The 22999-nt window shown below is 49.5% G+C and overlaps 1 protein-coding gene across 1 annotated transcript; it reads left to right on the forward strand.

Moving 5' to 3' along the window:
- Positions 1-1858: 1858 nt before the first annotated feature.
- Positions 1859-22117, forward strand: TRIM71 (tripartite motif containing 71; the record flags this gene model as incomplete). The annotated part of the gene is made up of 3 exons (XM_006171969.2): positions 1859-2026; positions 14037-14171; positions 20611-22117. Coding segments are annotated over 3 exons (1755 nt in total), but the record flags the coding sequence as incomplete, so codon positions are not given.
- Between the last annotated feature and the right edge of the window lie 882 nt (positions 22118-22999).

A 22999-nucleotide genomic window follows, 5' to 3' on the forward strand; every position in this document is an offset into this window, starting at 1 on the left:
TTTAATTTTGAAGAGAGAGGGACAGTGCGTGGGGAGGAGAAAGCAAGCTGCCAGGTCCAGGACTCGAACTATGGTTGACCATATGGGAGTCCAGTGCCCTTAATCAGCATGCCATCTGCTGCCCCCACCCCCTGCCCTGTTTTATTGTAGTTTAAGTGGAACCTCCTGATGGAAGGATTTTACACTGCACATGAGCATAGGAATGGGATCCCTTTATTCCCATGACAAAGGGAGCAGAGGGGAGGAATGTGGTTCTGGGTGTTGGACCTGGTGGAATTGCTTTAGCACTACATGGTAAAAACAGGCCATCCGGGAATTTTTCCTGAATTGATCCAGTTTAGCATCTGTTGGTTAGTGTGTAGACTTCACTTGAGAATTTGGTTTTAACTGATTATTTCAGATCAGTTCTAAAAGGCTGGACTCGTTTAAAAAGCAGTGAGACCAAGCTATTGCCCTGGCTTCAGACTTCGCTCTTGATGAGAAAGGACTACAGTATTGAAGATTGGTAGTAAAATAGCAAGCCGTATCAAGAAAAGCATTTCCCGAGACCAGCAGATGGAGTGATGGTTACGTCGCTCGACTCCCTTGTAATCTTTTACGGTTCAAGTCCCTGACCTGTCGGCTTGGAACTCAGGCTAGGCGCATGTGCATGTGTGCCTAAAATCCCTAAGGAGGATGCAGGAGAAGGGATTATGGCATGGCCATCCCCGCTGGGGCTGGATGAGGGTGATTTCTCACTTTCTGTCTCTCTGTCTCTGTCTCTCTGGCAAGTGTACATGTCGTACAGCAAAAAAATCTCTCTCTTTAAAAAATAGCATTTCCTTTGTACAAGGATACTTTAAAATAAAGGTTCACAGTAAAATAGAATTGAAGTGCAGTTTATTTTGGTGCAAAAAGAAGGGAGTCCATGCATAGCTTTTTTTCCCCCGCATAATTAATTTTTCTAGGGGTCAGCAGGTGGTGGTGGATTCCCACATGGCTAACTACAGTTCGAGTCCCAGACCTGACAACTTGCTTTCTCATTCTCACTCTCTCTCTCCTGTCAAACATACATACATGCATACATACATAAAGTTAAATAAAATAATTCTTTAAACAAAAATGAAATTGTTGAAGACTCTGAAATTTTTAAAGATCCCTCTGCCGTCAAACATACATACATGCATACATACATAAAGTTAAATAAAATAATTCTTTAAACAAAAATGAAATTGTTGAAGACTCTGAAATTTTTAAAGATCCCTCTGCCTCAAGTGGAGCCCATAAAACCTGCTATTTTTGTCAGAATTTGCCAGAGCAAAAACAGAATGTCTGATATCTTCCCCCTTTCCTATTTCTTCTTCTTCTTCTTCTTCTTTTTCTTCTTCTTCTTCTCCTTCTTCTCTCTTCTCCTTCTCCTTCTCCTTCTCCTTCTCCTTTTTTTTTTTTTTGAGTGATAGACACGCACCCTTGTGGAGGTCTCAAGCTGTGGGCATGTCCTCTCCCTCCCCCAGAGAGGATGCTAATGCACGGTTTTCCGGGATAACTAACTTAAATCCAGGGACATCTCAGGCCATGGGTTGTTTCATTTGTCTTTGCCTTAGAAGGACCTCAGTTAACACTTCTTCGTGAATCGGGAGTGGGATCTGGTGTTGGTTTTTACCTTGCCATTTGGGGTAGCGGGTTGAGGGAAAGGAGGACTGGTACATGTTTGTCGTGTTGGCAGTAGCTCCCCTGCCAGCCCCTGCCAGGGCCGGGCCCACTTGTTGGGGAAGAGGGTGGTGTGGGGCCTGGGGTTCTGGGGTCTCGGGTGCTGCTGCTGCTGTCTCCCCTCTTGCCGCCGCCCTGCATCTCATCGTGTCTCCTCTTTGGTCCCCAGGTGCTGCACCTCTACTGCGACACTTGCTCCGTGCCCATCTGTCGTGAGTGCACTGTGGGCCGGCATGGGGGCCACAGCTTCATCTACCTCCAGGAGGCGCTGCAGGACTCGCGGGCGCTCACCATCCAGCTGCTGGCAGATGCCCAGCAGGGCCGGCAGGCGATCCAGGTCAGCCCTCCCCACCCTCCCTCCTTTCCACACGCCGCTCCTCTGTGGAGGCAGGTGGGCAGAGACCGGTGTGGGGGCTCACTGGAATAGGGACCCAAGCGAGCGTGTATGACCCTATACAGTAGGGGTCCCTACAGGGATCTTTAGCAGTCTTGTAAAGATGACAAGGATGTGACAGAGGTACTACTTAGATTCCCAAGAACCTAGCTTGGGGAACCAGCAGTTTGCGTAATGGCTATTTCGCTGGACTCCCACGCAGTCGACCGCGGTTCGTGTCCCGGACCTAGTGGCTTAAAACCCAAGCTGGGCACGTGTGCGTGAATGCGTGCGTGGCCAAGATCCCGAGAGGAGAATGGAGGAGAAGGGATTGCGGCGTGACCATCCCCCCTGGGGGTTGATTTCTGACTTTCTGTCTCTCTGTCTCTCTGTCTCTCTCTGTCTGGCGAGCGCATGCGCCCTATATTAAAAATCCAAAAAAAAAGAACCTAGCTTGTTCCCCCTTACAACCCCTGCATCCATCCATCCATCTATCTTTCTTTCTTTCTTTCTTTCTTTCTTTCTTTCTTTCTAAGAGATTTTTGCTAGAGGATGCGTGTGCTCACCAGACATACAGAGACAGAAAGCCAGAGATCACCCCCCCGGGGGGGATGGCCATGCTGCAATCCCTTCTCCTCCATTCTCCTCTCAGGATCTCGGACACGCACACACATGTGCCCAGCGTGAGTTTTAAGCCAACAGGTCTGGGACTTGAACCGCGGTCAACTACATGGGAGTCCAACAGGCCTGGACTCCTACAGGGCTGACCCTGGTTTGGATCCCAGTGGCTTGAGATAATGCTGGGTGCATTTATGTTCCTGTCTAAAATCTTTCATATGAAAGGTACAGGTGAGTGGTCGGTAGGCGGCGTGGTGGTTAAGGGTGCTGGACTCCCATGCGGCTGACTGCAGTTCAAGTCTTAGACTTGGTGGCTTGCATTCTCATTGCCCCCTGCTCTCCTCTCTTGGTCTCTCTCACTTTGTCCCTCTCTGGTCAAATGAGAATGAATGAATGAATGAATGAAAAAGAAATAATGTTCAATAAAATAATTCTAAAAGAAAGAGGTATAGGTGAGAGATCCTGGAGGAAGCAACACCATTACACAACTGGGCAGTGTGTGTGTGCGCGCGCTTGCTCAGACTGAGAGGGAGAGGAAATAGTCAGGATATAAAGAATGTAAAGAGGGAACCAGCAGTTGGCGTAATGGCTATGTCGCTGGACTCCCACATAGTCGACCGTGGTTCGTGTCCCGGACCCGGTGGCTTAAAACTCACGCCGGGTGCGTGTGCGTGCGTGCCCAAGATTCCGAGAGGAGAATGGAGGAGAAGGGATTGCGGCATGACCATCCCCCCGGGGGGTGATTTCTCGCTTTCTGTCTCTATGTCTGTCTGGCGAGCGCACGCGCCCTACAGTGAAAATCTCTCAAAAAAAAAAAGAAAAAAAAGAAAAAAAGAAATAGGTATAGCTGAGAGATCCTGGAGGAAGCAACACCATTACACAACTGGGCTGTGTGTGTGTGTGTGCGTGTGCGTGCGCGCGCGCGCAGACAGAGAGGGAGAGGAAATAGTCAGGATATAAAGAATGTAAAGAGGGAACCAGCAGTTGGCGTAATGGCTATGTTGCTGGACTCCCATGTAGTCGACCGCAGTTCGTGTCCCGGACCCGGTGGCTTAAAACTCACGCCGGGTGCGTGTGCGTGCGTGCCCAAGATTCCGAGAGGAGAATGGAGGAGAAGGGAGAATGTAAAGATAGGTTTGTATATGAAACCAGACATTCTCAGCAATGGGAAGAACAAAGCGTGTGGACCGCTGAAATGTTGAGATGCATGCGCCCCTACTGAAGAGCACGCTGATAGAGTGTGTGGGTTGTTAATCACTTGATTCTTCTCCTTTGTTAAATTCCATCATGGTTTGGTGTGCTGGTTTTTTTTTTTTTTTTTTTTTTTTTTTTTTTTTTTGCCATAGGGCACGTGAGGAGAGAGAGAAATCTCCCCTCGGGGAGATGGCCACAGTGCAGGCTCTTCTCCCTTCTCCTCTCCACTAAGCCTGCCAGATATGGGACTCAAACTATGACCCTGCCATGTGGGATCCAGCTGGTCTGGGACTCTAACCACAGTCGACTACATGGGAGTCCAGCGACATAGCCATTATGCCGACTACTGGTCCCTAACCTGGCTAAGATTAATTGTGGTGTTGGCTATGACCATTTTAAATCTAATCCTTTTCCCTACTTCATTAACTTTCATTTGGCTGGATGTCATCGACATTGTCGTCTTTTTCTTCTTTTTGTAAATAGAGGGTTTTTTTTGCTACTGGGCGTGTATACTTGTAGGAGATGCAGAAGACAGAAAATGACACGTCACTGCAGGGTGGGGGGTGGCCATGCTGCAATCCCTTCTCTTCCATTCTGTTCTCAGAATTTTTGGCTTTGCATGGACATGGGCCAAGCATGAGTTTCAAGCCACCAGGCCTGGGACTCGAACTGCAGTCAGCCATGTAGGAGTCTACCACCTTAAACACTATGCAACATACTGGACTATTAGGAAACTAAAGCCAGTGTTGGATATCTATTTCTTTTCTCTGCCTGTTCACCAGTACATATAAGTGGCTTTTAAGAGCTCCTGAATGGGGACCAAGAGATGGCGTGCAGTGGGCAGTTGGCATGGTGGTTAAGGGACTGGACTCTCATATGGCCGAGTGCAGTTTCAAGTCCCAGACCAGATAGCTTGCTTTCTCACTTTCACTCTCTTGCTCTGTTCCTCTCTGGTCTCATTAATTATTTAAGTAAGTAAGTAATATAAATAAAATGATTCTTAAAATTAAAAAGACATGGCATAATGGTTACATTGCTGGACTCCCATGTAGTTGACCGCAGTTTAATTCCCAGACCCGGTGGACTGAAACTCATGCCAGGCACATGTGTGTGTGTGTGTCCACCCGGGCAGTCATTTTTTGCTGTCTCCGTGGCAAGCACATACTAAACTCTCTCTTTGCAATAAAAGAGCTCCTAAATGATGGGGTCAGCAGGTTGTCTGGTGGTTACGGTGCTCGACTCCCATACGACCAACTACAGTTCGGGTCCTGGACCTGGAGTCTTGCTTTCTCACCCCAGCCCCCTTTCGCTGTCTCTCAAGCTCTATGGAAATATGGGTGGGTGGGGGGGAAAGGGAATAAAATTAAATAATAATTCTTAACGGGGGGCAGGGAGCTCCTGAACAGCACACTAGTACTGTTCTATCAAGAACAAATGAACAAACCTAGGGCTGATTCGGAGACTAATGGCTTACAAGTCAAACCTGTTACTTAAATGCTTCCTGTAAGAGAAACCAGAATCTATTTCCACCCTGCAATGTTTTATTCTGTATTTTGGGTTAAGCAGGTTAAGTGGTTTTCATTCAATTAAATACAATTCTAAACTGGTTCTTTTCAGAAAATTCTATACCCCCAAATTACATGTTAATTGATGTGTTCCTTCCCTCTCCAGTGTTCTAAGAGCACAGCAAAGTCTTCACACTGTCTCTGTAGCACTCTCTAATATAAATGCTGTTTAAAGGCACCCTAAAAATTATGGGGGCGGGCTAACTGATCTGTCACCCTTCTGACCAAGTGCTCAGACCGGCCTGAGGCATGGTAGGTGAGGTAGCTGCATCCCACGTGTCTGGTTGTATAGTTCAAGTCTTGGACATAGACTAGAACCTAGTGGCTTGAGAAACACACTAGGTGTGTGTGTGTACGCGCGTGCATGCACAGAAAAGGAGGGAGAGATAGGGAGAGGGTGGCCTTCCCTAGGGGATGCTTTTTCACACACCAACACACCCCTCTGTCTCAGAGAAGTACATGTGAACTCTGGCAAAACATGATAGAGTTAAAAAACGCGAAGGGGGACCACAGTGGCGTAAACTCACTCTGGACACGTGTGCGTGCGTGCTCAAGATGCTGCGAGGAGAATGCAGGAGGAGGGATTGTGGCGTGGCCATCCTCCCTGGGGGGGCAGTTTCTCACTTTTTCTCTCTCTGTCTCTATGTCTGGCCTATAGCAAAAACCTCTCCAAAAGAAAACAAACAAAGAAAAAAACAAAAAATTAGCCAGGTTCAAGGGATTCCTCCCTCCGAAAAATGAGTATAAAGGTGGTCTATATTAAATATCTAAAAGGATGACGCACCCACCTTCACAAGTCATTGAAGACACTTATTTAAAAGGAAAACAAACTAGAACTGGGCAGACAAAAAAGTTACTCTATTAAAACATCGTAGATGGGAGTAAAAGAGGAAGACACTCCAAGAGCAAAGAATGAAGAAGATAACTTTCCTTTCAGGAAGACCACACCACACCCCCCACCCCCCAACCGCGTAGTGAGCTGCATAAATGAGCACATTGCGTAAATGTTGTGGCCGAACCTAGGCTTTCTGGCTTCGTTGGGTTCTTTTGTTAGGCCAGGTCATGTGTAGACACTGGTTACAGGAGGAAAGCTCACCACGAGGAACCTGAGAACGCCTCCTATCACGCATGGGCTTGTCCACCACTAGGGAAATTACTCCAGGAAGCAGGTCAAGGGAAGATGGATTCCCTATTGTAGGTGTAGAAATGCAAGAATAAAATTTAGTTACTGTGGGGACCAGGAGTTAGCGTAATGGCTATGTCCCTGGACTCCCACGTAGTCGACCACGGTTCGCGTCCCAGACCTGGTGGCTTAAAACTCACGTTGGGCGCATGTATGTATGTGCCCAAGATCCCGAGAGGAGAATGGAGGAGAAGGGATTGCGGCGTGGCTATCCCCCCTTGGGGGTCATTTCTCGCTTTCTGTCTCTCTGTCTCTCTCTGTCTGGCGAGCGCACACGCCCTATAGCAAAAACCTCTCCCCCCAAAATAAAATTTTAGTTACTGTGCCCCAAATCCCCGATTTCGTTTAACCTCAGGGCTTTTTCTTTATCTCAGTCAGAATTAATGGCCCCCTTATTTTAAGCAGGTACTCTTTCTTACAGGCAATGAAATACATTTTCAAGTTTCTGTAGCAGTCTTTCATTTAAAGTGTCTTCGTCATTCTTTCCATTTTGTAGGGAGAAAGCTTGTTCCTTCCAGGAGATTCCGTACCCTGCTAGAGGCTACACTGAGTAGAGGAATTGCATTTTGCTGTAAAAGCTGATGGTCGGTCTGCTCACTTAGGCTGCTTCTCTTTCACTCCCTCTTGCGATGCGCCCATGAAAACAGTCACCGCTGGAGAACTTGAATGCACCCTGAGCTAATTTAAACATTACCGTATGCTGTCCTTTTAGCTCTTTGCTATCGCGTGCATGTGTTTGCCAGAGAGAGCAAATGAGAAGCGACCCCCACTCTCCTCTCGGGATCTCGGGCGTGCACGCACACACCTCTCGTGTTTGCCAAGCCCCTGAGGCTGGGATTCACACCGCAGAACTGTCCACGTGGGATCTGAGCCTTAACCACCATGCCACCTGCAGACCCTGTTTGTTTTTATTAGTTCCAGAGAGCATTTCAGAGAGCGGGTAAGGGTGAGCAGAAAGCACCCCACCCCGTGGGGCGTGGTCATACTCCAGTCCCTCTCTTCCTGTCCTCTGCTCGCCGGGACGTGAGGGAGGGTGTTCCACACCTTGGCATGCATGCACACACAGCTTGTTTTCAAGCTGCGAGGCTGGGGCTGGGCTTGAACTGTGGTCAGCTACCTCGGGGAGGGTGTCAGCTCACCCAGCCACTGTGCAGTGAGGCAGCCCTGTTCTACCCATATGTAAAATTCCAGGGATGGGCTCCTGCTTGATCATTCTGGCTTGCATCCTCCCGTGCCCCACCTTCAGGGAGTCACTGTGATGGAGGGCTTCATCTGGACCAAGCAGGTGAACACGATCACACCCCAGAAGTAAAGTACTGGCCAGACCAAGCCTGCAGGTAGATTCAGGTCCTTGCAAACCGTTACCCCTTCAGTGAGATCAGTGACATTTTCCAGTACGTGCGGAGTCAGTCCTACTTGGGCATTGTGGAGTTCAACTTCCTCTAATGCTTTGCTTAGAAGACAGGTTTCCAGAGACTTCTGGTGAGCGCACACGCCCTATAGCAAAAACCTCACAAAACAAAAGAAGAAGAAACAGACCAGGCTTGTTTGCATGCACGCCCCAAGTTCCAACCGGAAGGAGAGATGGCGGAGAAGGCATTGCAGTGTGACCACTGTCCACGGAGAAGGCTCTGTCCTCTCCCTCTCCCCACCTCCGCCTCCTGTCATGGCAGGTCCTTGAAGGCTCTTGTGTCTTAACTCCCTCTGATAAGAGCGCTTCTTTTGCCCTGCAAACTGGTAGAAGAGAGTCAAAGCTTTTACTGCAGTGTGAGGAACCACTACGCGTGCACGGCAGTATCATTCCCTGGCTTGAGAGTCATAACTGCCCTACATGTAGAGGCCAGACGAGCCTTTACTCTCCAAACGATCCCGTCCAGTCAAGCTCTACTTTCCAAGACATGCAGACATGGACCTCCTGAAGAATTCCTAGTCTCTAAAGACAGAGAGACAGAGGGAACTAGTGGGGCCTTAAGGCTGGGAGGGCACGCATGGAACTAGAGAGAAAGCATCCGATCCATTCATCTCACGTGTTACCAGATGCTGTCCATCACTAGGCAGCGGAGGGTCTCGGCTTGGGCATGCAGCCTACCACTGAGTGGTGGCCACTTTGGACCGAGGAGTGTAGGGGGTGGCTCTGGGTTTTGAGACGAGTGTAGATGCTGACCAGTGACATCCCTTTTACTTTTTTTTTTTTTTTGGAGAGGTTTTAGCTATAGGGCGCGTGCGCTCACCAGACAGACAGACAGAGACAGAGAGACAGAAAGCGAGAAATCACCCCCCAGGGGGGATGGTCACGCCGCAATCCCTTCTCCTCCATTCTCCTCTCGGATCTTGGGCACGCACGCACATGTGCCCGGCGTGAGTTTTAAGCCACCGGGTCCGGGACGCGAACCGCGGTCGACTACGTGGGAGTCCAGCGACATAGCCATTAACGCTAACTGCTGGTTCCCAAACAGTGACATCCCTTATGGAGAAGGATGGTGGTACGGCTCACCGTTAGGGTCCCTGAGGGTCAGAGGTAATAAAGAAGGCAAATCCCATCCGTACTCATAGGCCGCCATGCTGAATGGGCACCGACTGCAGTCCACTCAAAAAAGCCACCTTCGGGACAAGCGGCTGTGTGGTGATGCATCCGGACCACATGGGAGGTCTTGAGCTCACAGCACAACGCTCCTCGAACACATGGGGAACACGAGTGTGTCTGCTCAGCCGGCTGGGGCTAGAATGGGTAGTGGTGCTCCGTCCCTTCTGGGAGTGCCCTGTTTCTCTCTTTCAGAAGGAAAGAATAAACTTTGGGGCCGCCAGGTGGTATGGTTGTTAAGCATGCAGGACTCCCACATGAACCACTGTGGTTCAAGTCCTGGATCTGGCGGCTTGCTTTCTCACTTTCCCTTTCTGCATTTTTTTTTTCTACGTTGGTTGAAGTCTTTGGTTTCAATTTCCAGTTTTTGCTGCTATCAGAGTTGGCTGACTATGACCCTAACCTCTTACCTGTGGGATTTTGTAACCACGGCTCGGTGCTGTTCATTCTCCCAGTCCGAACGGAGGTGGCCGCTTCCTGCAGGAACCACCTGTCTCTGCTCCTCCTCAGTGTCATCTTGTGGTTTCCCTGTGTCTGTTTAACCATTTCTCTGTGCTCAAGATCTCTCTTTCAATGTGGATGAGGTATCTCTCTTTTTCTGAATGAATCCTAACTGCCTGAAATATTTGGAGTTTATCAACCTGTCGGGATATGTGCCCAGACGTGTATCACTCCCACGTTCTGCCTCTGTCCTCACGTGACCTTTCCCTCTGTGTACGCATCTTCACGGGGCCTTCTGTGACCACGCGTCTTCAGATTGAGGACACAACCCACATTCGTATGTGCTTATCCGAACTAATGACAGCTAGAAATTCTTGTTTTCAAATCCGGTCATATTCTGAGCTTCCCGATAGATCTGAATTGGGGGGGGGGGGTTAACTAACCCAGTAGCACTGTCTAGTGCTTTAGTCAACGTGGTTATGGCCGGAGTTCATGAACAAATAGAAAGTGAACGGATTGTTCCCGCGTCAATTCCGGTCACTTAAAAACCACGTGCGAATGTACTTAGCCCCTGTGGATATGAGACGGCAGTGGCTTAGAACTTGTCAAGTTGGAGCAGAAACATGGAAAGGTACCCTTCACCCGTAGCTTCCAAGAAGTGGCGTCTGAGTTGTGTTTGCACGCCGGGCGTGTGTGCGTGCGTGCCCAAAATCCCGAGAGGAGAATTGAGAAGGGATTGTGGCAGCATCATCCCCCCTATCCTGCGTGAGGGTGATTTCTTGCTTTCTGTCTCTTTCTCTGTCTCTCTGGCAAATGAATGCATGCACCCTACAACAAAAACATCTCTCAAAAAGAAAACAAACAAACAAAAAAATGTAGGCGAGTTTGGAAGAGAAGGCCTTCAAGGCCAGATGTGTGCTGTGGACTGTCTACATCCGCCCGGCTCCAACTGTGATGAGGTTGGTGGGTGTTTTGGCCTCCCCGGGATTAGGGAAGAGAATGCGATGAGGCAGTCACCTTTGAGCCATGGATGTCACCTCCATCCAGATCAGGAGGATTCAAGGTGAGAAAGAGGGGCCCAGTCTGCTGGCTCAGTCCATGACAAATTGAACTGTGCTAGAAGCCACACGGCCAAATATGGGCTCAGATCTTTCAGTGGCCCGAAAACGTGCAGGTCAGGTCGTACGCCCAAGAGCCCGATGAACTGCAGGGCTGGGGAAGGGGGACTTCCATGGAAGGAGAGCCTGCCAAGGGCGCCTTTTTTTCTCCTGCGTGCATAAATTTTTAAAAAGAATTTCTAATTTAATTTGATTCATTATTATTATTATTATTTGCTATATTACATGTATAGTCATTAGAGAGACAGGGAGAGGCAGAAGGATAGTGAGAAAGCAAGCCACCAGGTCCACAGCTTCAACTCCTGTTGGCCACATGGGAGTCCAGTGCGTTGCCTGCTGGCCCCATGAATTTTTTTAAAAACTTAAAAAATGGGAGTCAGCAGTTGGTGTGATGTTCAAAGGCCTGGGACCCCTACATGGCCAACAGTAGTTCAAGACCTGAACCTCGTGGCTTGCTTTCTCACTTTCCTTCTTTCTCTTTGTCTGATTAAAAACTACAAAATAATAATAATAAAGTTCAATAAAATAATTCTTTAAAAAAGAAAACTTAAGAAGGTAGATAGGAGGCCCCTGGTATGACAGAACCAGCCAGAAGCTATTCAGTGATTGCATTGATAGGAAACAGATCTGTAGAGACCATGGGTTAGTGGTTGCCTTATGGGGAGAAGGAAGGGAAACAGATGGTGAGTGATGAATAGATATGGAGGTGTTTTGGGGGGCGGGGGATAGATAGTGGTGATGGTTGTGTGACATCGAACCAAAGACATGTCACTAACGGTAAATTTTATGTTGCATTCATACACATATATATATGTATTTTTTTTAAAGAGGTTTTGCCCTTAAAGTGTATATATTTGCAAGGGAGACAGACACTGTGAAAAGACAAGTGAGAGATCACTCCCCAGGGAGATGGCCACTCCATTATCCCTTCTCCATTCTCCTGGGATCTTGGGCCCCATGCACACGTGGCCAACAGGATTTTCAAACCCTGTGGTCCGGGACTCGAACCGCAGTTGGCCATGTGGGAATCCAGTACCATAACCTTACGCCATCCGCTTGTCCTATCGTATGTATCTTTTGCAATTTCAAAGCAGTAAGGCCGGGAGTATCGTGGACCTTTGATGCGAGTGAAGAAGACCGAGAGGATGCAGTGGTTGCAGTGTTGTTCCTGGTTGTTGTCGTCTGTTTTCGCGTGGCTAGCAGAAATATCCATGACTGGGTGAATTCAGGAACAGATACTTATTTGGACTCACAGTTCTGGTGGCACTGATGTCCAAAGGCATCCCAGAATGGTGGGAGGCTAACAGCATGCTGACAGGAGCACAGAGAGACAGAGAGACAGAGACAGACAGGCAGCTGCAGAATGTTCCCGTGGGGCAAACATCTTGCAGGAGAACCAGCTCCTCAGGAGAAAGAGAAGTTTCTGGGTCTTGAAAGACAAATATGGTTTTTTTTTTTCATGAGTGTGATTCCATGATTCAGTCACGACTCACTAGGCCTCACCCCCATCCCAAACTCAAATTCCAAAACAGACGTTGGGAGCCAGGGCTTCATTTGAACTGTCACGCAGTGCTTACAACTGAGGCTTTTACTTTTAGAGAAATCTTGCTATAGGGCACGTTTGCTCATTGGAGAGACAGAAACAGAGACAGAAAGTGAGAAGTCATCCCCTCAAGGGGGATGGCCATGCCACAATCCCTTCTCTTCCCAAAATCGTGCGTAAGCACACACAGGTGCCCGACATGAGTTTTAAGCTGCTGGGTCCAGGACTTGAACCACAGCCAGCTACATGGGAGTCCAGTGTAACCATTATGCTGTCTCCTGGTCCGTAACTGAGACTGAGTAGTAGCAGTAACTTGATCTGTGCCAGGGCCTTGTTCAGCTCTCTTCCCAGGTTTGGTCTGCATTTGCTCATATTCATCCATCACCAATACCAGAGAGCCCCTGAACACCTACTGTCTACACAGAGGGCAGTTAGCCTGGATTCGAACCTGGGTTACCGTTCTCAGGATGACTCACCAGCCAGCCTGGTTTGCCCAGACTGATTCAGTTTTCCTAGGGAACATCCTGTGTCCCGGGAACTCCTCGGTCCAGGGCTAACAGAGCAACTGGTCACCTTCCTGGGGCGGATCGGACTGTGAACAGTGCTCGCCTAGGGCCTTCTAACCGGGGCCTGTTCTCAAACCCGCACCGTCCACCGTCAGTTTAGAACCCTTGGTTTAATACCTCAGTACCTCCAATAAATCCTTTTGTGGCTTTTTAAGATCCATCATGTAATATTAATGACAACACCGTGCCTTCTGTCGGGATTAATCTTTGATGAACAATAATACGTCTGATTAAACTGGGTGATTTCCTAGGGCCTGTGGTACAGGGTGGGGCGTGTGGTGGCATGCAGTTGGTCCCGGAGACAGGCAAGGTTCTTAGGCAGGGCGGGTGATGTCTCCAGTACGCACTCGTTCCTGGCTCTGGCTGAGGGGAGCTGCGTTGTGAACAGCTGGGCGAGACCACAGAGCATGAGCTGCTGGTCTGCAGCCAACCTCACAGGAGGCACGTGCCCAGCCTGTGAGGCGTCCCGGGCAGGGAGTCGGGCCAGATAGTAAGAGTGTGTGTGTGTGTGTGTGTGTGTGTGTGTGTGTGCGTGTGGTGGGGGAATGGCTGCTTCACATCTGACCCTAGTTCCCCGTTTTTGGCTGCCGTCCAGCTGCTCTGGTTCCCCGTGTCAGAGGATCTCTTGAGTAGTCCTGACATGTCCTCTGTAGGTGCCGTTTCTTTTTCTTTCTTTTTTTTTTTTAAGAGGTTTTTGCTATAGGGCGCGTGTAGTTGCCAGAAAGGCAGAGACAGACAGAGAGGCAGAGATTGAGAAGTCACCCCCCGGGGGGATGGCCACACCACGATCCCTTCTCCATTCTCCTCTCGGGATCTTGGGCACACACGCATCCGCGCCCAGCATAAGTTTAAGCCACCGGGTCCAGGACTCGAACCACAGTCGACTACATGGGAGTCCAACCACATAGCCATTACGATAACTGCTGGGCCCGTGTAGGTGCCATTTCTCACACCAAGAACTCTTGCTCTTGCCAGCCGCTGCTCCAGTTACAGGTCAGACCGTGCCAGTCTCCCGGTTCACGCCCGCCTTTTTCCTGAGGAAGCGGATCTAGTGGTCTGGGCCCCCTGGGGTTGCATTTTCGGTGGGACAGAAGCAGCTCTGAGCGTGTTTGGTGTCTGGAGCAAGGGCCCTGCTAACGTGTCCAGGTCGTGTTTGGTTTTCCAGCTGAGCATCGAGCAGGCCCAGACGGTGGCAGAACAGGTGGAGATGAAGGCCAAGGTGGTGCAGTCGGAGGTGAAAGCCGTGACGGCGAGGCACAAGAAGGCCCTGGAGGAGCGGGAGTGCGAGCTGCTATGGAAGGTACCGGGGCCGCCAGCGGATTTTCCAGAACCCTGCAGCACTCCCCCTTGTAGCGTCCTACTTGACATCCTGGCCCCAGCTTCTGAGCTGAGAGCACTGGCTTCTGAGCTTAGAGCACCGGGTGGCTTTTCAGGAAGCCTGCTGCGGGAGATGCAGGGGCTCCCAGGAACATCAGGGGTACTGTCTGCCCAGTGGCACAAGAAGAAGTTGAGGAACAGGCCTACCTTGGAGATGCCCCCATCCCACGGCAGGGTGCAGGGAGTGCAGTCCGGACTGCCTTAAGAGCTGGCGGGGCTCCCGGCTGCTTGCACTTGCTGACCTTGGGGGGAGCGTGTGTCCCTCCCACGAGGCAGGGAGGAGTGCTGAGCACACCGCAGCACTGCTACATACAAGCCCCCGAGGAAGGCCCCCCCACCCCGGCTTTCCAATTGGGAATTTTGTATCCCCACACAAGGAGAGCTTGGTCTGAGAACGGGCCAGTGCCCCATGCCAGTTAGTTCAGTTGGGGTTGATTGCTCTGGCCACACTGTAGACCGCAGGCTGATTTAAAATAGTGTTGTAGGGGCCAGCAGGTGGTGTGGTTAAGGCGCTGGATCCCACATGGCCAACTCCACAGTTCGAATCCCGTACCCAGTGGTTTGAAAATCACACCGGGCACGCGTGCCCACTCAAAATCCTGAGAAGAGAGTGGAGGAGAGGGGCTTCTGGGGTGGCCGTACTTCCGGAGGATGACTTCTCACTTTCCTTCTCTCTGTCTCTGGCAAGGCACACACCCTACAGCAAAACCTTTTTTGTTTGTTTGTTTTCTTTTTCTTTTGCCATAGGGCGTATACTTTGAAGAGGGTTGGCAGAAGTGAGGGTGAGAAAGGCCCCTCCCGCCCCCGCATGGTCACACGCAATCCCTTCTTCTCTCTTTGTCAGGATTTTGGGTTGGTAGGCACTCACCCCTGAGGTGTGTTTCTAGCCTGGGACCCGCAATACACAGCTGGCACGTGGGAGCCAGCGGCGGTAACTTCTGTACCACGGTAACACTGGCTGGGGCCCACCTGCCTTTTTTTTTCATGCTTAGAAGGCACAGGCAGAGAGAGCGAGGGAGGGAGGGAGGAAGAGAGAGAGAGGGAGGGAGGGAGAGAGAGAGAGGGAGGGAGGGAGGAAGACAGCACCCTTGAATGGGACACGATCACACTGCATTTCCTTCTCTGTCTCTCCGTCCTGTGGGGATCCTGGGAACATGCGCTCACGTACCTTGTGGGGTTCTCCAAGCCGCGGAGGCCAGGCATTGACCGCGCAGCCAGTTGTGTGGAAATCACTTCTATATGTGAGCCATATTTGAAAATTATTCACAATATATTGTACATTTTAAAAAATACTAAGTCGTCTAAATCTTTACCTTCAGTCTAAATCTTTTACCTTAAAGTTCTTCTCTGGGTGAGACGTGTGTCACACATACTCACCCACTTTGTGGGGCTAATGGGGGCCCCCTGCTGGAGAGACTGGGACTTGTGCTTGTTCTGTTCTTACACTGTATGGCGGAACAACGGGGGTTCAGTTTCTGAGAGCGACTCTCACTTAATACAGTCTCAGATTTTGGAAGACTCTTGGATTTATGTTAAAAATGTAAAATTTTAATTTTCTTTTGAATTATTTAATTATTATTTGTTCTCCTTCCTTCCTTCCTTCCTTCTTTCTTTAGTTAAATTGGACCAGAGAACAGACACAGGGGTAGGGCAGGTTAGAAAACAAGTTGCCAGGTCTAGGACTCAAACTGCAGATATCTAGGTGGGATTCCAGCACCTCGGTCACCATGCCACCTGCTAGTCCTTACATTTTATTTATTATTATTATTATTATTATTTTAACTAGGTCAGAGAGTGGGAAAGTGAGAAAGCAATCTGCCAGGTCTGGGACACACACCAGGGTCGACCACGTGGGTGTCCAGCATCTCAATCTCCATGCCACTTGCTGGCTCATTATGTTAGATTTTGTATGTAGCCCCTATGACAAGTTGCTTTCTGCCTCCTCTGACCTCTCAGGGACTATAGTTCAGTTGCCTTTTTTTTTTTTAAAAAAAAAAAAAAGGATTTTTTAAACATTATTATTATTACTGCTCCTTTTTAATTAGATGAGATAGAGTGTGAATGAGAAAGCAAGCTGCCCGTTCTGGGACTCAAAGATTGGGCGGTCCAGTGCCTTAAGCACCGTGCCCCCTCAATGATCTTTTTTTTTAAAAAAAAAAGTTATTTAAGTAATTTTATTTATGATCATCATTATTTTTTAAAATTTGCTATCAGGCATGTGTGCTCACTCAAGAAAGTGAGGGAAAGTGAGAAAGCAAGTCACCAGACCTGGGACTCGGACCTCAGTCTGCCTTGTGGGAGTCCAGAGCCTTAAACTGCTATGCCACCCTCTGGGACTTCACTTGCCCTTTTTTTTTTTTTTTTCCCCTCTTCTCTCTTTTTTTGGAGAGAGGTTTTTGCTATAGGCAGGTGCACTCGCCAGAAAGACAGGGAGAGACAGTGAGAAAGAAAGTGAGAAGTCACCCCCCAGGGGGGATGACCATGCCACAATCCCTTCTCCATTCCCTCAGAATCTTGGGTTTGCACGCACATGCGCTCAGCGTGAGTTTAAGCCACCGAGGCCGGGCCTCAAACTGTGGTTGACTACATGAGAGTCCAACAACATAGGCATTACCTTTCAGGAGAGATGGAAGTCAGGTTTTGCTCTCGGCGAATCAGGTTTGGAAGAAGTGCCAGTCTCTTTCAGCAATTAAAATGAGCTGTTTCCAACATGCTAAGAAACTCATCTCGTGTCCTTCTAAACTAAGCTTGTTTTAGACACACCAGGGTCCTTTGTCATGACTTTCTGGCCCTTCCCACCAAAGCATCCTGCCTGTCTTCTATCTGGGAAACCCTTCCTTTCTTCCTTGCCTGGTTATAGAACATTAAGATAGAAAAGTGCAAGGATTCTGCCTTAATCGGACAGACAACTCGTTTTCTGTCTCTGGACACACCTGTCCGTTCCTCGTTCCTGAGAGACTTCTAGTGGGGTTAGCTGCAACTGTCTAGGCCGGGGGTTAGAACGGAAGGTAGATGTTTGGCTCCAAGCACAAAACTTGTTTTTCTTTTTAAGGTTTTTGCCATAGGGTGTGCACACCTGTTAAAGGAGACAGAAAGAGATGGGAGGTGAGACAACACCTCAAGGGACTAGGTCCAAGACTTGAGCCCAATCGACCATGTGCGAATTCAGTGCTTTAACCACCATGCCATGTGCTGGTCCCCGCACCCCGCACCAGACCTTTCGTATAGGATGCCCACGTGCACCTGTCTGTGCTCACATGCCCTAGGTCTAGAATGAACGTGAAAAAAAGCACGAATGGGGGGCCACCAGGTTGCATGGTACTTAATGTGCCGGACTCCCAAAGAGCCGACTCTGTGTCGATTCCCAGACCCGGTGGCTTGTTTTCTCTCTCTCTCATCAAATTAAAAAATAAAAAGAACATTTAAAAATTAAATAATTATTTTTTATAAAGTATGAACACCGGGAACCAGCAGTTAGCGTAATGGCTATGTCGCTGGACTCCCACATAGTCAACCGTGGTTCGCTTCCCGGACCCGGTGGCTTTAAACTCACGCTGGGCGCGTGTGCGTGCGTGCCCAGGATCCCGAGAGGAGAATGGAGGAGAAAGTATTGCGGCGTGACCATTCCCCCCTGGGGGATGATTTCTCGCTTTCTGTCTCTATGTCTCTCTCTGTCTGTCTGGCGAGCGCGCGCGCCCTATAACAAAAACCTCTCCCCCCCAAAAAAAGTATGAACACCTAAAAAAACCCAAAAAACAAAAACTAAAAGCACTTCCTCAACCTCCTCCCCTCTACGGGAAAAATCAGATTAAAATCTAGTCCTCCCTAAACAGTTGCCCCTCATTCTGAAAGAGACTTTCTCTTGTCTTCAGATCATTATAGCACCTTGCAAAACCGCATGGACTGGCTGAGTAGGTGTTCCTTCGTAGGGAGACTCCCTTAGACTAGGTAGAGTTTTATTTAGTTATTTAAATGTAAAATAGTGGCGAATTATTTTATTGGTCGGAATTTCACATTTCCTAATAATGTGAGCTAAAAACTTTAGAAGCAAGAACTTTTGGCAGGCGAGAATCCATGTTCATAATAGCATAACATTTTAGATTTCAGTGCAAAAACCTCAAAAAGTTTTCAAAAGAATGTAGGTCGAGACATAGGTGTCATGGTATTTAAGGCCCTGGCTTCCCGTGCGACCAGCTGCGATTGTGTCCTGTACGCGGCCGCTTGACAGTCATACTGGGCGCGTGTGTGTGCATGGTCCAAATCCCGAGACAGTAATGGAGAAAGATTGTGATGTGGCCATCCTCCCCATGGGGTGATTTCTCAGTTTCCCTGTCTCTCTAAAGCAAGTGCTTGCATCCTCTGGCAAAAACCTAAAACCATATTTAAAAAAAAAAGAAAAGAATGTAGGCAATTTATTGTTCAAAACTTGTTACGTCCAAAGTTGGGGGCGCAAGGGCTTTTCAGGTTCCTAATTGTGCTTGTGAAGCTTATTCTTAAAATGCATGCAAAGAGAGACTCTGGGGATGGGTGTTTTGTTTTGTTTTGTTTTCTTTCTTTTTCTTTTTTTCCTTTCCCTAAGACAGAAAGAACCTTGATTTAAAACTTCCTTACCTTCTCTCTGCAGTCTTTGTTCCCGCGTGAGTTTGTTATGTGAGTGTTTGCGAGAGAGACGCAGAGATTGCAGGCTCCCTGTCCACTGTAACCCAGAGTCATGGTTGTGGGGGTCGGAGAGCACAGGATCGGCCTTGCAGTTAGTCCATTTACAAATCTCGCCACCTTCTCAGCCACTCTGTTGCCTAAGCCACCACCATTCCTTCCCTGGGTGATCTTTGGTCTCTGTTTTCCGCTTGTACCGCCTTCCAACACCTATTCCAAAATGCTGACTGTTTATGGATGTGAGCTCACCCCTGTCACTCCCCAGGTAACACTCTCTGTGTTCGGTGTTTAGGCCGAGCCAGTGCCCGTGTGAGGGATCTTTGCACCTGGTATTTCTTCCCCTGCTTGAGGATCCCTTTCCATGTAGCCTCCTGCCGGCCTCAGCCTTTAGGGCCGACTTTGTGACAGAAACTGGCCCTGACCACCCTCTATCCAAAGCAGCTCTCACCAGTCACCATTTTGCACATCCTCTTTCCACTGGGGACAGATGACATCCAGTGTGACCTCCCATTGTTTGCTTGTGTGACACCTGCTGTTTTAGAGTGCGTTTCTGTGAGATCCAGGGCCACGTATTTTACTGGCCACTATGTCACCTGGCTTGATGGCTAGATGACATTTTTTTTTTTTTAAACGAATGAGGGATTTTTGCGATAGGGTGGGTGCGCTCTCCAGAAAGACAGAGAGACAGAAGGTGAGAAATCACCCTCCAGGGCGGATGGCCATGCCACAACCTCTTCCGTTCTCTTCTCGGGATCTTTGGCATGCACACAAACACACCTGGCGTGAGTCTCAAGTCCAAGACTTGAACTGTAGTCGATTATATGGCAGTCCAGCGATGTAACCATTAATGCCATCTGCTCATCCTTAAAAACACTTTTAAGCCAAGATTTTTTTTTTGAAGAATTATTTATTTAATTTAATTTTTTATTATTCTAATATTTTTTAACTTGCTATAGGGCACGTGTGTTCACCAGAGAGACGAGAGTGAGAGATAACGTGAGAAACCACTCGCCAGGTCCTAGACTTGAGACGCCAGATCCGAGATTCAAACGGGAGTCGACCATATGCGAGTCCACTGCCCTAACCACCTCGCTACCCACTGGCCTTTTATTTATTTATTTATTTATTTAATTGTCAGAGGCTTGTGCAGTGACTAGAAAGCAAGGGAGAGACCACCTCCCAATAGGCGTATGTTGCAATCCCTCGTTCTCTATTTTCCATCCTGTTATTTGTGACACATACATACATGTGTGGGTTTTTTTTTTTTTTCATACATGTGGTTTTCAAGCTGCTGGACTGAGACTCGAACTGTACCCATGGCCATGTGGGATCTAGTTCCTTTTACCACTAGGCTACAGTAGCCCAGGAAGCTGATGCCAGGCTTGTAGTGGTATCTGATCCTTGGCCCACAGTTCGGCCTCCACAACCGGCTCAGATGGGCATCCTTTTCCGCTATTCCTCCCGCTCCACCCAGGGCCACTCACTGCATTGAGTTGGCTGCTCCTTACCTGCTCCTCTCCCCTACCCCCGAACCGCTCCTCGGCTCTGTTCCGTCTCTCTTGGTTGTGCCGTGTTTGAACGGTGCCAGCCGGTGGTCTTCTGCAGACTGCCGTGCACACGGGTTGGTCTTTGTGGGTTGTGGGTTGCTGTCCGCGCTTGGTTCTAAGCCTTCGTGTCCTCTCTCCTGCTCGCTCCTTGCTCTCCAGGTGGAGAAGATTCGCCAAGTGAAAGCCAAGTCCCTGTACCTGCAGGTGGAGAAGCTGCGGCAGCACCTCACCAAGCTGGAGAGCACCATTAGCGCCGTCCAGCAGGTGCTGGAGGAGGGGAGGGCCCTGGACATCCTGCTGGCCCGAGACCGGATGCTCGCCCAGGTGCAGGAGCTGAAGACCGTGCGCAGCCTCCTGCAGCCCCAGGAAGACGATCGGGTCATGTTCACGCCCCCGGATCAAGCCCTGTACCTCGCCATCAAGTCCTTTGGCTTCGTGAGCAGCGGGGCCTTTGCACCTCTCACCAAGGCCACCGGCGACGGCCTCAAGCGGGCCCTCCAGGGTAAAGTGGCCTCCTTCACTGTGATTGGCTATGACCACGATGGTGAGCCCCGCCTCTCAGGAGGCGACCTGATGTCAGCCGTGGTCCTGGGCCCCGACGGCAACCTGTTTGGTGCAGAGGTGAGCGATCAGCAGAACGGGACGTACGTGGTGAGCTACCGGCCCCAGCTGGAGGGCGAGCACCTGGTGTCGGTGACCATGTGCAACCAGCACATCGAGAACAGCCCCTTCAAGGTGGTGGTCAAGTCCGGCCGCAGCTACGTGGGCATCGGGCTCCCGGGCCTGAGCTTCGGCAGCGAGGGCGACAGTGACGGCAAACTGTGCCGCCCCTGGGGCGTGAGCGTAGACAAGGAGGGCTACATCATCGTCGCCGACCGCAGCAACAACCGCATCCAGGTGTTCAAGCCCTGCGGCGCCTTCCACCATAAATTCGGCACCCTGGGCTCCCGGCCCGGGCAGTTCGACCGGCCAGCGGGGGTGGCCTGTGACGCCTCACGCAGGATCGTGGTGGCCGACAAGGACAATCATCGCATCCAGATCTTCACCTTCGAGGGCCAGTTCCTCCTCAAGTTCGGCGAGAAAGGAACCAAGAATGGGCAGTTCAACTACCCGTGGGATGTGGCCGTGAATTCCGAGGGCAAGATCCTGGTCTCGGACACACGGAACCATCGGATCCAGTTGTTTGGACCCGATGGGGTCTTCCTGAATAAGTACGGCTTCGAGGGTGCTCTCTGGAAGCATTTCGACTCCCCGCGGGGTGTGGCCTTCAACCATGAGGGCCACTTGGTGGTCACCGACTTCAACAACCACCGGCTCCTGGTCATTCACCCCGACTGCCAGTCGGCACGCTTCCTGGGCTCAGAGGGCACCGGCAACGGGCAGTTCCTGCGCCCACAGGGCGTGGCTGTGGACCAGGAGGGCCGGATCATCGTGGCTGATTCCAGAAACCACCGGGTACAGATGTTCGAGTCCAACGGCAGCTTCCTCTGCAAGTTTGGCGCTCAAGGCAGCGGCTTTGGGCAGATGGACCGCCCCTCTGGTATCGCTGTCACCCCCGACGGCTTGATCGTTGTGGTGGACTTCGGCAACAATCGAATCCTCATCTTCTAATCGCATTTTCTAGATTTCTGTGTTTGGGGTGTGCGTGTGTGCGTCTCTCTCTCTCTCCCTCTCTCTGTCTTGTCTGTCTCTTTCTCTCTTTTTGAATTTCAAAGAAGAAACCGTCTCAGGGAAATTTCTTTTTTCTTTTTATTTTTTTTTTTAAAGAGAACAAGAAAAGTACAACATTGCTTAAATCCTACCTCATCTTTATTTTTTTACAGATGAATGTACTTAACCTTTTCTGCAGGGATTGAGCCTGTGAAGTGATAATTTCTATCTACCTCATAAACCTCTGCATCTCCTTCTCCAGCAGGTCCTCTGTCCCACCTCGGTGGAACTCCCTTTCTCTCTCCCCCTGCGGGGCACGATATGCACAAGCCTGGCATCTGTACAGCTGGGAGGGCACTGGATATGTATGGCGGGCACGTCCTGTAGATTGAGCCAAGGGAACGCAAGAAACTACTACGTGAACCAAACGAGACACTATGAACGTGGAGAAATAGGATTGTAAAATGCATACGTAGAGAATATTTGTGTTCTTGAGAGTCCTGTGTTCATATGGGGTTCGATTGCGTTGTGTGGTTTGCATCTTTCGGGGGAAAATTTGTGTAAGACGTCGCAGCAGAGAACTTTGCTCCGTTCTCCTCTCGACCTCAGCGTGTTGAACATCCTTTTCAACATCTTTTCTTACTCCTAGAAGATGTGGCTGCGGCTTGCTCGCCAAGAAAAGCAGACCATTCATGTTTTGGGGTATATAATCTTTATTCATTTCAGGGAGGGGACGGTGTATGTGCGTATGTGTGATTGTGTGTGTGTGTGTGTTTTAAAGCCATCTTGAACCCAAATCGGAAAACTAAACGCGACACACCACCTCCCCAGAACATTTTTCTTTTCCCACTTTGGTTTCTAAGACAGATGTAGCTCAGGATTCCCAATTAAAAGTAAT

This window comes from Tupaia chinensis, unplaced genomic scaffold, assembly GCF_000334495.1.
Source record: "Tupaia chinensis unplaced genomic scaffold, TupChi_1.0 Scaffold150166_1, whole genome shotgun sequence".
NCBI lineage: Eukaryota > Metazoa > Chordata > Mammalia > Scandentia > Tupaiidae > Tupaia > Tupaia belangeri.